General features: G+C 37.8%; 1 protein-coding gene across 2 annotated transcripts in view; it reads right to left on the reverse strand.

Annotated features, from left to right (window-relative positions):
* Window positions 1–580: 580 nt before the first annotated feature.
* The window catches only part of PAX3 (paired box 3), an 82222-nt gene continuing 66811 nt past the window's right edge, over window positions 581–15991 (reverse strand). For both annotated transcript variants that reach the window (XM_069792094.1, XM_069792093.1), the window contains exons 7-9: window positions 14901–15115; window positions 2530–2776; window positions 581–1997 (exon numbers count right to left, since the gene is read on the reverse strand). In XM_069792094.1, coding sequence (XP_069648195.1) covers window positions 1963–1997; window positions 2530–2776; window positions 14901–15115 — 497 coding nt within the window. In that variant the 3' untranslated portion in view covers window positions 581–1962. The remainder of the gene's footprint in view (window positions 1998–2529; window positions 2777–14900; window positions 15116–15991) is intronic.

Below are 15991 nucleotides of genomic sequence, written 5' to 3' on the forward strand. Positions count from 1 at the left end.
TCCATTTGATTTGAAGGGTCTTGCCTGTGTTTCAATCAGCTTGTGTGTAAGCCTGTTAAAAAATTCTTAAAGCTTCTAAGGGAAAAAAAAAAAATTCAGGACAGGTACCACCCATAACTGATCACAAAGTTCTTGCATTGTATGAAGCCATCTCAGTTGCCCAACTCATGCTGGGTTTAAGCCTATTTTACTTTTAAATACGCAGCAAAGGCACAACACTTTTCTCTTGTTGGGAAGACATACTACTGGTACCAAGAGCACTTGAGAAATGCATAGTTCATTAACGAACACAGAGCTCCAGGTGGCACATTAGCAGTAGCTGGGCACAGAGGCTGCCTGAGGCTCCCACGGACCTAGGATGTGTGCAGAATATGCTTACATAATGAATACAGTTTGCATTGAAGATAACATGGTTTATTTCTTCATGATACTCAGGTTAAAATGTATCAATGTATTTACCACAACACTACATTTTAGGACAAAATCATCAGTGCTTTGCAAGTCTTCATAATGTTTATTCATTATAAATAGTAAATATTTACTGAACTTTTTACATGAAAGACATTTGTTTTTTGTTTGGTTTGGTTTTTTGTTTTTTTACAACACGTGTGTTGTTGTAGAGGCTGCAACACAAAGATAATATTTCATTTTTCCATCACCCTTAAGACCAATGTGTGAACTAACCTCTGTACTGAACCTAGTCTAACTCACTACTTCATAGTCCTTAATGCTAAAAGGAATGTATTTGTGTTCTGCCTCCCTCTTTGTTCCAAGAATCGAGAGAAATAAATAACACTGCCTTCCATTTCCTCTTCCTCTCAACAACACAAAACACAAATTTATTGACATTCTAAAATGTCACAATGCAAACTTCTTGTAAACCTTGGTTCCTATATTTTCTATATTGGATATTGCTGTATAATTTAAATGTGTCAAATACAGGTCCATCTCTGTCTATGTCCTGTACATCACTAAAAAAAATGTAAACGTAATAATTTCTTCGTATTGTTTCCTGAAAATGACCTTTAAATCATGATTAGCAAGCTGGATTTTAGTCATCCAGCAGACTGCAACATTTCTGTATTTTATTATCAGGAATTACGCACTGCAAAAATAAAAGTACCTGCAAAAATATAGTTCTGATTCTATCTATATGACTTCGGATGATCCCAAAGTTTGTGTGAGGTACACAGTATTGCACATTGCTAGGCAGTTGTGAAAAATCAGTTGTGTTGTTGTTGATTTATTTTTCTCCCATGTTTGTTCGAAAAGGTAAAACAGACTAGGAAGTCTCCACATACAAAAAGGTAAAATCTGTTTTTCACGTTACACAAGACCTCGTCTCTTGGTAAAGCAAAACTTGTAAGTGACATTTATTGACAACATGATTACAAAAGCATGGTAAGGTAACCAATAAGTTGCTCTGGAAGTCTTTTGCACTTATCCTAGCTTCCTATGGACTGTGACATTTCCTCTTGATGACAATTTCCAGTGTGTAAAATGAAAGAGGTTCTCCTGCCCTTGCTTCAGAAACTGAGCAGTTTTTAAGTTAGACTAAAGTCAGTACTGGATGTCAGATGAGTCAGAGCACGCAGAGCTCAACTGCTCTAAGTTTCAAAATGTTCCATTTGTCCCATCAATGCACATTAATTTCAACAACAAAAAATGGAATGTTGTGCCAGGCAGTGATATTAAATACTGCTCTGTTTTGTATACCCACTCATAATGAACCATGTCGCATTTACTTATTCATTATTGCTTTTGGACTTTGTCTTCTGTACAGCTTTGTCCAGCCTTCAAAAGTCTACTAAAAGCTATGACTGGAGAGAACATAACAAGCCTGCTTCTCTCAATGGGACTGCCCCAGTTTAGACTGCAGTGCGTTGAGAAGATCCCTCGTATCCAAGCCTTGGAGTGAGACCGGAAAACAAGACCAGCTTCAACTTGAAGTGGACAGTTCATTTATGCAATATCTGGCTTCAGATAATGAAAGGCACCTGCAAAAAAAGCGAAAGAAGCTTTTTAAGTCATGCTGTGACAACCTCACAGCATGGGGCCATGCCAACTACAGGTTGACATTGTCATATTTAATACTGATATATCAAAGGAAAGGGACTAATATTTTTATTCCTAGGACAAGTTTGACAAAACTCTATGTATCTGGGATTATATACTGTAATGATTCTTGAGCTGACCTCATTAAGAACATGTGTTTCTAATAGTGGAATGCCAGTGGTTATTTCATTTTGGACAACCCTTATGTTTTACCTAATGGCAATCAGGTTTCATGTCTCAACAATTAATAACATCAAGATGTTGTTGACATCACTTAAGAAAATAATTATGCAGCAGAAATCTTGCTCGAACAATCAGCTATCTCACCAGTGCAGTCTGCTCAGCTTTGGAGGGAAGTAGTAGTCAGCCATAAGGATCTCTGCTCATAATTTTCTTTGTTACAGACAGAAAGTACAGACCATTGACAAACGGGTACTGTATTGCGCTTCACAGTGCAAACGTCCCAATACTCACTTTGTCCGTACTGTCCATACTGGTAGCCTGTGACAGGGTCCATGCTGTAACCCGTGGTGCTGTAAGTCGGTGGGCAGTAGGACTGGGATGTAGGCAGGCTGTCTAAACTCTTCATATGATCTAGCCGCTGGCTGCAGCTGGCTGAGACAGTGGTGGTGGGCTCCAGGCCCCCAGTTAAAGGGGACAGGGCATAATCAGTTTGGGGCTGGTGAGGCACACCACCATGGTTAGTCAGGAGTCCCATTACCTAAAATAAAAGGCAGAATAATAGAAAGGGTTAACATATGTGAAGAACTGTATTGCTTATAGAGCCACAGGAGTTCTCAAGTCTATCATTTGATTTCCTAAAATAGGTAGACTGGGTATTCAAACTGTGCTTTGAGTATCTCATCCAAAGAGGAAGTGGAATTTGGTTGCATCATCCATCAAAAAAAAAGCTGATGGCTAACAACCAATAAAAAGTGATACTAAGGGCAAATAAGGAAAAATCATTTTAAAAACTTATGATTTTAGAGTGCCTGATCCTCCTATGCCCCAGCTGGGATCTTTGCAGATGTTTATTCCTTGAGGACTCAAGAGAATAAGAAGCATGTAGTGGCTCTTCAGCCATACTGTCCTGCATGATCTACAAACACAGAAAAGCTGTGAAAAACCTCACACAATTTTCTTTTCCAAGATCAGCAGTCATTAAAATGAAATTAATTTGGAGCTGATCAATCACTACCAATGGAAGTAACATAGAATCACAGCACCCAGAACAATCTGAACACATGGGGAAGGGGCTGAGTGGCCATAACTCCTGCTGCTGCATGCCCTGTGTGCTGGCCTGTGGAGAAGTGAATGCGAAAGGGTAAAGTGCTGGTCATAACACCAGTTCTCAACTTCATCCCCTAAGTTAGAGGACACAACAGAAATAGTCAAGTGTTCCAGACCAGCTTCGAGTCAACTGTGACTCCCTTAATAAGCTGCTTGTACATGAACAGTTATGAAATCAGCAGTCAAGATTAGTTGAAAAGAGATTACTGGAAAATACATGCTTGTCCCTATAAAAGCCCAGCCCTCTAGGCCATAATTTCCAGTAGAAGAGCAAAAAAAATTTCAAAAGCACCTGTGCTTTCAATCAGGAGTGAAGGAAGCTATAGTGATAAGTTCTTGTACAAAAATCACTCACACTATAAGTTGGTGTGCATTTCCTTTCCTGGCACATCCCTATAACACATTTTGAAAATAAGTACAACTGAGAGAATTGCTTACTTCTGGAGTAAGTTGCACTTCAAAGCCTGAGAAATAGTCTGCAGCTTATAACGGATGGCTGATGTACAGCTTCTGACAAAACAGCATATTCTGATACTTTACAGGTTGTTCTTCCTTCAAAAAGGCATTACAAATATCAGACATATGCTATTTGATAGTCATTTTGCTTTACTGCCCTTCTTACCATAAACTAAAAAGAAATTATTAAAATTTGAGTCTATTTTGTAAAGAATAAATTAATGCTTATAAGAACATGTTTGGTTCCTAAAGTTCTGATGCTCCTTCTTGAATTGTATTTATTTTCCATCACAAAAGAAGAGGGATTATTATTGTAGGGAACTTGTGGTCCCAGCTCTGAGTTTTGTTTGGTTTTTAATAAATAAATGAAACAAGACCCAGGAATCATGATTTAAGTAGGAAAGAAGACCTACCCAGGTCTTACATGTCTGCTAAGGAAGAGCAAGAAGCACAAGCAGAGTACTTCAAAAAGAGACACCCAGATACCCACATTGAGAACACAAAACATCTCTGTATCAGATGCACCCAAGACATCTCACCAAAAAAAAAAGACGCCAAGAGAAGTTCAATTATTACTTAGAGCCCTAGAATGTTCACTTCCATTTCATTAAGCAGAAAAACATGAGTTTGATAGTATTTACTGAAAGTTTCGCAAACTGAAGCGTTCATGCAAAAAGAAGTTTCAAAACATAGCCAAAGACTTCATTTAGATGCTGAAATCTTATAACTTTTAAGTTAAAAACACAAAAGAAGAATTTGGATTCAGGCTATAAGATATTTTCTATTTAATTCAAATAATCTTTTCAATGCACAAAACCTATTAAAAGAATTTGAGGTTAATAAAAAACAATTTTAAAAAATCTCTGGAATCACCACAGATTGAAAAATCTTGTTATTTGCACAACAACCTGCACAGCATTTTGTCCCAAAAAACCCTAAAAGCTGAAATAACTGGGCTCTCAACTTTTTAATCTAAAAAATTGTTCCTGAAAACTATTAAAATTTCTACAGATTATTTCAGTAAGTTTTTGTATTGTAGGAATTACAAATATTTTTCTTGAACCTTTGGAAATTGACAAAATCTAGCATGCTTAATGATCTGACATTGCATCAGTAGGATGTAATATTAGAACCTATGTTCATTTAGATTATATTAATCCTTGTCGTTTAACACTAATAGAGTTAAAAGAAGAGAAAGATCCACAAAAACGTAGCTTAACTTAAACATTTACATTGAAAATTACTACTTTGGAAAATATTTATGTTGGCACAAGTATCATGGTTTTGACTACAGTTTAAAACACACATGGTTTATCAGAAATCTGAAGTAAGTGCCCAGCCCTTTCCATTCCCACATAGCACCTCTGCGATACCAATATTTACAAGGCTTTACCACGTTCTGTTCCAAGTTCAAGAGCAGGGAGAATGGGCTGGGCTTGTGTCGCTCTCGCAGCCCTGCTGGAGTCCCAGCGGCACCCTTCTCTGCGTGAGCCCTCTTGCATCACACGCTGAGTCTACCAGGAGTTCAAGGACCCGCTACTGAGTAAGCCAAATAGCTATTTTACCAACTACATACTTTAACTAAACTTTTTTCTGTTTAATGTTTTCAATAGAATAGAGCCCAAGAAAACATTATTTGGACTTCGACAGCAAAGACAGTGAGCTCAAAAGTGTTGGGATTGGAAGTTATTTTAGAGTTAGAGATCAGCCTTGAAATTTAAACCTGGATCCAGACCTGGTCTCAAAAGGCACTCAAACTTCAGTAGCATCTATATTTGGATAGAGATTTATCTTCTCTGACAAACTAAAATTAGCATTTGATAAGATTTCCTTTAAAAAATTTAAATTAATTAAATAATACAAGTCTTCAGGCATCTTTTTATTAAGTGTATATGCATCTAATAGACACTTTGAAGCAGAACTGGCACAGCGCTCAGTCTCTGAGGTGGAGAAAACTGAAGTCTGAACAGTAACCATCTTCACAGAAATATCTTCTTCAGAGGCCTTTGGAATCATCCTGCAGTTGATTAGTATCTAAATAATTAGATTTTTGGTCATGTCTGTTTTGAAAGCTCTAAGGGAAGTAACCTCAGGGCAGAAGTCTTTCGTACGGTATGTGCCATGACCTTATTACCCATACAAGGAGTTACAGGAAGGGCATGGCTGACTTTCACCTCATCAATTAGAAAGCCATTAATGGGCCATGTCTGCAAGATGCTCAGCACCCTCAGCTTAGTGGTGTACAAGAGATGCACCAAGATCTGGATTTTGCAACTCAGATCTGCTGGTATGAAACAGTATACTACTAAATAAGTAAACAGATCTGATTGTTTTACAATAATTAGGGAAGAAAATAAATTTATTCTATCCATATACCATCCAAATTACTGGAAAAGATGTACTTCCCTCTGAACTACTTTGGGAGAGCCAAAGTAGTAATTGTTGGCCTCGCTGATCTGGATCCCAAAGAAGTTGAAAGAAAAATCAAGGGCTGATCTAACACCTAGAACCAAATGCTGCTGTAACCATTCAATTTATTTTAGAAAAGAACTCCTAGAAACGCAAAAAAATCAGGCTGTAAGTTTTTTGGCTACATATATTTTGTTTGCATTTTTTACAAAACACACAGCAATGGTGACGCATAGCCTTTGAGCTTGTACAACAAAAGACAGTATATAAAATTGATAAAATAGTTCTATTCTATTAGAAAGCAAAGGTCCAATTAGGAATAAGCAAAGAGAACAGAGTGAACTGCAACAACCAAACTCTACAGAAAGTTTACAGAGAGCACATCCCAAGCAATCCAAAATATCCATTAGGACAAATCCCTTGCTGGTGGGGTCAGCACAGCATCACTAGCTGAGAATATGATCCAGAAAGAGAAATTGAATGATGAAAGCCTTAAAGACCATGTATGAAACATCTGGTCCATTATCAGCTATAAGAAAATACTTCTATTATCAACAAAATAAAGGCCATTAAACTGAGAAAAAGCTTATTCTATTTAAATGAAACATTATGCCTGTTAACATGGATGGTATTTTAGGATGTAGGACCTACCATAAGCACAATAAAATTCTCATATGTTTTAATTCATTTACGCATGCCTGCATTTAATATGCTTTGTGACCATGTCTGCAATTAATACGATTTATGAGAAAAGAACATGTGCAATATTTTTTGGGTACAGTGATACATTTTTTTTCCCCTCCTGTGAATGAAAGATTTAATGAAACAGCTCAAGGAAAATTGTTGGTAGTTAACGTATTAAGTTGAACTGACAGAATCATGAGTAAACTTTAGTGGAGTTAATGATATCCTCTTATCTGACCCTGACACATTTGCAGCATGTAATTTACAGAAGCTCTGTCCAGGGAATCTTGACAAATGCTCCTAACGATGTCAGGGCAATGTTCCATTCTAATGTAAAACAGATGTGGGTCAGATACCCTCATTCATCACTAACACTGAAAATCTCAAACTCCTTCTGAGATGAATGGCATTACCTGCTGTTAACTCTTTTCACTGTAGAAATATCTCTCAAAAACAAAATATTGCACAAGAAAGAATACAAAAAGGATGGTTATGATGCATTAGAATGAGAGATCTTAGAAGATTTATTAAAATCAATTAGCTACATGGATCTGTACCTACAGGATCCTTGAACCACATTGCCGATTCATTTTATACATATGAATATGTCTGTCAAAAATATGAAGAAACAACAGAAAACATTTCCATGCCAAATGGCAAGTGCTGGGATCCACATACTTAGTTAATGAAAATAGGAGCAAATACACTGACTTTGACCATCTGATGATCTAACCTTCTGCATACTCATATCAAATGAAATCTCATACTGATTTCACACCACTGGACATCAGTGGTAGCTATGCTGACATTAGAGAAGGTGCACTGGTGTACAGTTAAGAGTAATTAAGAGGATAACTTGATCCATCCTGAATTATATTTTTATCTACAGGAGATTACTAATGTTCATAACATTATCACAGTCTGTTACGAAACTCATGTCTTTTTTCAGGTGATAGATCATGGAGTCATGGGACTAGGTAACATTACCAAAATAATTCAAAGAGAAGCTAATTCTTTAGCTCCTGGTTGAATGGAAAAGCTTCAAAATTGTCAAGATGACTGAAAAGGTAAAACAAAGCCCAAAGATAGACATATACTCACAATTTATATGTATCATATACATATGAACATAAGTACATATATAAAATTAAACATCTTAAAACTTTTTCAAGCAGTCTCAGAGATTGTAGGCTTGTGAGATTAAATGCTTGAATGTGGCAATATTACTTACAACAGTTCATAACAAGCCTAAATTTGAGATTAGATTGCTCTCTGCCTGTGAACTCTTCTCCTCCCACCTCTACTCAACCCAAAACACAAAAGAAGGATTCTGGCCATCACGAAAACCAGCCCAGCTGTCACTAGCTGGGCTCTCACACACCTTCCCTCCACAACTGGGATGCATGGGTTTGTTCTCTCTGAAAGAAAACAAACCAAAAATACACCTTTTTTTTTTTTTTAAATTCAAACACTAGATTTTTATTGCTTGCAGATGGCCAGGGGATAGGATCTGCAAAGCTTTCACAGGAGGACTCTCACCAAACTCAACATTTGGCCCTACAACACCACCTATTGCATGATCTACACCTACATGGCTGGATTTACCAACAGAAATTGCTACAAAATCTTAGCCATTTAGATAAAAGCAGTAAGGTATCCATAAATGGGGGGGGGGTTGGGGGGGGGGGGGGGGAAGATGCTGGACAAGCATAACTGGAGAAATCCAACCAGTAAGAAAGGGTTTATTCATGAGGCTCCAATTAATGGATATGCCAGGGCCTCTAACATTAGGCTAATCAGCACTGGGGACAAATAAAAGTGTATTTTGCTGTTTTGACCAGGGGAAGCCTCTTTGTATTCTGTCTCAGCACTTAGTCTTTCTTTTATGAGGAAATTATGACTATTACTGATATCCTGCCAAAACAAAGGTAAAAATAAAACAGTTCTCTCTAGCGAGGTAGGATATTTTGAAGGAAATTGAGCCTGATAGATTTAAAGATGGATACATTGTTTTCTAAGGATTGCTAAGGATGAAATTCTACTCTTTCAGATCCCACTGCAATATATGCTTTTCACTGAATCAAGTTGTGGTATTTTTAGTACCTTTTTTTTTTAAATCTAAAATATAGAGCATAATTAAAGACTCAAGTGAGACATCTGTGATTACTCATGACAAAGCCCTCATTCGTGTACCAGTCCTTAATTGAATAAATATGCAAGTATTCAGATTCCTGTTGATATTTCTATTTTGAAAATTCCTTGAAGAATCAGAAGTTCACCAATGCATGCCAGTCTTATACTCTATGAAGGAGACTCATACGTTCACTTAACAAGTGGTTTAAATTGAACTTTGACATGTAGCAAAAGCAAAAAATTATTTTAAGGGCTGCAGTGATGCTGAATACTCAGCCTGTGTATATTCTAAATGGTACAAATTATTATGGAGGAAGATAAGTCAGTTTTATGAGCCATATCATTAAAAAGGGGTTAAGAAAACCAAGAAACTGATATGTTTTATATATAGTGTCATTTTACTCTTACATTTTTGTATTTAAGATATTTATATTTTTATGGTATTTCTAAACATTTATTCTCATGAAGTTACAGTACAAGTGGCTTAAGTTTCCAGAAAGGTCCAGAGCTTTTTTTATCTTCATGTAAGTTTTCTGAGCTGTAAGAGGAGACATGTTTTTTGAAGGCTGAAGCCGCATCCACCTGCCCCAACCTTTCTGGCGTGGTGGGGATGGAGGTGGAAGTAGGCCCTGAGAGAGAAGTTAAGGAGGACATTCAAAATGTAAGGTCACCTGTTTATTGTTGGTTTTATATTAATATATTTTATTATATATGTTATATTATCTATAAATGTATTTTTATAATATTACAATATTTACAAAACAAATAATAAATGTTATTATTCTTGCACCATAACAGTTATGAAACTATTGGATCTCATCTATTTTTACCCAGTCCAGAAACAAAAATAATCAATCCCATTGGCTGAACTTTTTTTTTTATTTAAAAAAAACAAAACACCCAACAACAACAAAAAAACTCATGTTCATGAAAATGATATCATGTGAATTAACTTTCTTCCTCACAAAGAAATCCCTGAGCTCTGTCTCATGTTCTTGGGTCATTAAACAAAAAGCTCTCAAAGCCAAGTTCATTGTGACAAAGATCATGAGATCATTGGTGTGGGACTTGGATCCAAATGAAATGTTTCTGTGGGCAACCAGCTGGACAGTAATTCAACAGAAGGTATAGGAAAAAGTATAATAAATTAATAGTTGCTTTTTTGTCCCCCTCTTGCCCCTCTTAATAAGGGAATGCAAGTTTTTAGCCACTGGTTCGTGCGTTTCCCTTAAAAACAGAGTTAACAATATGAACATATCTAACTGATTCGACAGCTGCCGTCAGATCCATCCTTCAGGTTAATGAAAACCAAGTGCTCTCAAAGACTTAAGAGAAGCCAATTGCCTAAGATCTATCTCACCAAAAAGAGTTACAAGATAATTCTTAAACTCAGGCAGTGAAATGTTTTGACAGTAGAAGAAAGAAACCTTGAAACAGCTTGCATCTTTACTACTGTTCACGGCAAAGTTTGGAATTTTCATATCAAGATTATTCCTGAGCTCCAGGTAACGGCATGAGAACTGCAAACTTTGTTAAAGACTGTTATGATCTTCTACACAACCCATTCAGCATTCAATCCACTTCCTGCTTTGAAACTGCGGCCTTTAAAGCTACGGGTTTGACTCAGTTATGGGGGAAGATGGCAAGGAAAAGGAAAAAGTAATTCTGCGAAGTTTTCTAGAGGGCAGGGAGGAAAAAAAATTACGTCCAGCAGGAGACAGGTTATGCACGTTTGTTCTTTTTCCAGTAAAAACTTAACACTGCAGTACTATTTGAGCCTGGGTATCCTACAGATTAAATACAGAAAGCAAGTGGCCTCCTGGGCAGCAATGCGAGCAGAGTATTGCCACTCCATCTGAATCCACAAGCAGTCCAAAGCAGCACGCTTCAAAACCAGCAAACTGCCTGAACTGCCTAGGCTAGGGCAAACTCTGCTGCTTTGACACTAATAAAAAGCACATGACAAGATCAGGGGATGCCCACGTACACCAGAAAAACCTTTTTCCTTTTCTTAAATGAAGCAGTTCAAAATATTGATATCCCGTCTTAAAACCAATCTGCTCTTTAGTAAGACCGCACACCTGCAGTTGCAAGACAAATGTTTTTGCAGTTGCTCTTCTGCTTTCCATGGAAGAACTGACGATGACTGTTAATGCCAGAATCAGAAAGTGACATGCCAATTCAGAGGCACACTTAAGTCCTGTACACACATATTAACACATAGATATGCTACTCCCTAATAATTCTGAGTTAACAAACGTTTGTTAAAAGAAAATGCACTGAGCAACGGAAACCTAATTTGAAAAGGAAATACAATATTCCCATAAATGAACGCATGAAAGCCAAGAAGCTGCATAATAGGCATAGAAAACATTAAAATATGCAATTTACATATATTACACACTAATAATCTCCATTCTGACGTTATATTTAAAGAGCTCTGGCTGAGATAGCATGCTTGCAGTTTCGTTGCTTTTTCATGAAATACAAACAAGGAGACTCCTGGCTACCAGTTCCCTGAGACATTAATATTCCTGCACAAGTCAAGCCTTTGCAGGTCTGTAAGACAGAGGTTGTCTCACAACAGCCAGGTAGTAACGAGTAAACCAGATGAACGAGGAGAATAATCAGTCATGTAGAGGAGATCTGCAGATCTTGTCTTGATGTTAAAACATTCTGAATATTAACCATGTGGGACTGTTTCTATTCTCGTATTCATTTAAACAAGAGCAACAACATTTTCTTTTCCAGCCTGCAAGACAGGTACATTGTGGAGCATTCTGCTTCCTAAAAATGACCAAGACGTACAGTCCTCTCTAACTTCCAAATTCAAGGCTAACACAATAAAAATAAAATTACAGCACCCTAGCCATCTCCACTTGTCCTTTGCCTTCACCCAGTGCTTGCCTTAACATATTTGTCCATCGTATTCAAGAACAAAGTTAGAAAGGAAACACCCTGTGTGGAAAATAAAGCTTCCCTGGGGGTCTGCATGTTAGACCCTCATTTGGAATAAGCTGAAGTCAAAGGGGAAAAGGAGGTTTAAGACTGGTAAGAATATGATCCCATGAATCTTAATATTAGATTTTGTTCTGCATGTTCTGAGGGTTTTTTTTAAATCACAAAAGATTATTCGGGCTTCACACAAATCTCCCTCCTCCCGCTAAAGTCACCATAAATTCAGCTTTACACACAGTATGTCCAGAGCATTTGCCTGCAAGAGAGACAGCGATGGGTGGAAACATTATGCTAATTGCTCACACGCCCAGATTTATTGTGGTCAAAAATCCACCAGCTAGTAAAAAGACCCTCTTTCCTTCTCATCTAAATTCCTCGCACATAGGCAGGGCACTGCAACATGCCCACTCAGCAGGAAAACTGTTTGTCTTTCTTCATGAAATCCCCAACACAGAACTGGCTTCCGACTTGCCGGCCACTGCTACCTCAGCCGCTCGGTCAGCAGCTGGGCACCTGCGGGAAGAGGCATCCCAGGGAAGTGTGACAAGGGGATGCACTGCTACACAACCCACGACTAAGGGGCATTTCACACACAGTAACATGGCATGTACGTGAGCGATGTCTGAGGATCTTTTGGGTGTAAAGCACAATGCTCTTTTGCTAGAATTCCACAGTTTGTTGCACATAATTTACATATTTGAGGTGGTACCACTCAAACACAAAGCCTAGGTATGTAATTTTATACATACATGCATTTTATACATGTCTCTAAGTCATTGTTTAAGCCCCAAAACTGGTTTAGAGGAGCTGTTGGTAACACTGCATGAATTTCAGGCTGGGCTTTTTGTTTGTTTATTTGTTTGTTTGATGGTGAGATCTTTATCAGTCAGCATAGGTAACCATTCAGCTGCCAAGAAGCTGTTCGAAATCTAAATGGATATAAGTAATCTCCTGTATGTGTTCAGTGATGAACACTTGACGTCAGCTTTTGAGTGATCGGCCTCCTCCTTAACCTGTCAGTAGAGGTACAGGACACGGCCAGGACCTCTAAGCGCTGGGGTAGAAAAAAGGTTTCAAAAGTCTAAGGAAAAAAACCCAAAATAACAGAAGTTGCAGAGTGCAAAGACAGGGCTGGGTGTAAAGAAGCACAGTAACTGATTAAAGTTGTCTAATCTGCTCCAAGATCTCCTTTTGATTATATCAAACCTCAAATCAGAAAGACTGGGGCGAGGAAACCTGGCCTTACTTTTTTGTCCCACTTTACCCAGACATCACAAGATTTCTTTACTGTTGCGCTCCACTTTGGTGTCACAGACAATAAAAGCTTTGTGAAAGGAAAAAAAAAGATCACATTTTCCATAGCCAGAACCAACATACATTTACACTGACACTAACAACTACTTTTGATGGATTAACACTAAATCCCAGAAGATATTTATGTCAAAAATGTGGAAGCCTTGCACACTATGAAACTGGCCATTAAAAAAAAAAAGGAAAAATGCAGCAACTAATATAATGTCATAGCTTTTGTTGGAGATTGCATTTAGAAATCAGAATTCTTTAGAACAAAATCTATTCAAGTCCTGTTGGAAGTACTTCCGTTTGTTTTTCTGTTGGTATTTTTTTCCTGAGATTTCAAGCCACAAAGTTTCGTACCCCACTCTATGCTATAGGAATCTGTGAAACTTAATTACATTTACTGTTACAAAAAAGGGTTTATGAACTTTTGCCTTTGGGCAAAAATGTTTATTTCATTGCCTTTGTTATTCATTCTTTTCAACTCCAGTGCCTTTGAACTTTTCAGCTGCACAGAGTTATCACCGTTGCACAGGAACCAGGAACTGTACTCCCGAGATGCAAACCACAAGTTGAAGAAAACGAAGGAGGCAAAGATATACGAGTCGTTATTTTGGCCACCCTTTGTGCCATTAAAATCTCATTTTCTGCCTATTAGAATGCCCTCTCCCTGCTTAGGCAGTGGTGATAGTCAGTGATTAGTGTGTAATTGAGTATAATTGTCTTTTCACTTCTCATTTGTGTCATTCTGAGCTTCTCTCTGTTTTTCTAACCACTGAGAGGAAAAAAAGGGTAGAAAGCAGATAAAGCTGTTAAAACTCTCACTTTCAGCCCTGAAGAGATTCCTGATTGTAATTATAGATTGCATCCTCTTTGTGACTTCTCAGAATTTAGTGGACATCTCTTTCCAAGCACCTGGGCAAAGCTTTTGCTAATAAAATAAACTACCATCTATTCAAGCTTTAACTAATAATGTCAGCTTCAGACAGATGCTGTGTGTAGGAAAATTTAACCAACCTTCTGACACTCAATTATCAAGGCAATTTATTAACGTGATTTCCTAAAAAGAGCTCACACAAATTAGAAAAACAATTATGGTATTCATGCATTTATATATTGCCAAAGAGCAGTAATACTCCTAATTTATGTATTTATAACTCAATTATAGCTCATCTCAATGCACACTGTTCAGCCCTCCTTGGAACTCTCCTTGTACAACTTGCCTGTAATTTTCCTGTATCATTCTGTAAAACCTTGGTGAGGTTATCTTAAGGAGATATTTTACTCACAGAAGAACTACACTATCTACTTTCTGTACCTAGCAATGGCTCTTCAGGAGAATAGCAGTACATTACAAATGCTTGACAACTGAATGTAAACACGAAGCCTGCATGATTACATTATAAATCACTTGAAATTAAATATAAGCTCTGACTCTTGATTCAGCCAGTAGGAGGAAAAAATAAAAAAAGAAGGAAACTAGCAAACTGAAATCATGTGGCTTGTATAAAGAATACATTATGGTTTAAATTTGGCAATTCATTATACTGTGGCCTGAGGGAATAGACTCTTTGGTTCTGGTATACAGCAAATCCTCTGTCTGAAAACACAGGACTGACCTGAGGTGAAAGGCCATTGCCAATGGCAGGGTTCATGGGATTTGAGGGCCCGGACGGAGGCACAAAGCTGTCTGTATAGCTGGAAAATCCATGCCTGGTGCTGGGTAGGCAATAGGCAGAGCTGCTCTCTGGATTTGAAGGGAGGCTGCTTTGGTGTACAGTGCTTGGAGGGAGAGGCTGAGGTCTATGGACGGTACTGCTTGGATCAGACACAGCTAGAAGCAAAAGAAACATGTTGATATGTTTTCCTCCTTTTTTCTGGCATAATAAGTTCATTATGTGAAGCTCACCTTGACAGAATTGCATCAGGACCTGCATCTAAGTACTAGTTAAGTAGAAAGGTAAATCTTTAATATTGCTAGATATTTAGCTGGCCAATAAGATTACAAAAAAAATCTTAAATAGACTGTAAAAATCATAACAGACACATGCAGTTTTCAGACAATTTTTAGTGGGCACATATTGTTCAGAATTGATACAGCAATATTTTTTTTATATATGCACATATATAAAGGGAAAGCTTTATTTGCTTAGAAGACTGGTAACAGGCTTTCCCCTCCTGGTCACAGCACAGAGATTCTGCCGTGGTTTGTAGTGAACCTAGCAATGGATGGGAGAAGCCCTGGACTTTGAAAAAATTTCCTTAATTAGAACATCCACCAACAGTTAGAATCCAAATCTCAAGGAGGGAACAGGAAGAGTGCAGTAACTTGTTTTATAAAATTTCACCTATAGGGTTTTTCTTTAACAGTAAAATCTAACGTAGCCTACATTTAAGGCTCTGTTCCCTCCCCACCCACCCCCAATTCATCAAAGTTCATAGAACTTCTGACAACATTAAGACAAATTTTTACAATACTGAGACTTGCTACTACCTAATGTGAAACAAGATGGTCTGAATAGCTGTTTTTTCCACCATCAGATCAATATTCAGCGTATTTACAGAAGTTTCCAGTGCACCATCATCAAAAGCAACAAAGACGACAGAACACAACTGCTGCCTCCTTCCCCGCCACGCTGGGCACTCTCAGCAAAGGAGGCCAATGCAATAGAAGGGTAGGGAAGCACGTATGTCGCTTTACCAACGCTGC

Source organism: Haliaeetus albicilla, chromosome 9 (assembly GCF_947461875.1).
Source record: "Haliaeetus albicilla chromosome 9, bHalAlb1.1, whole genome shotgun sequence".
Lineage (NCBI taxonomy): Eukaryota > Metazoa > Chordata > Aves > Accipitriformes > Accipitridae > Haliaeetus > Haliaeetus albicilla.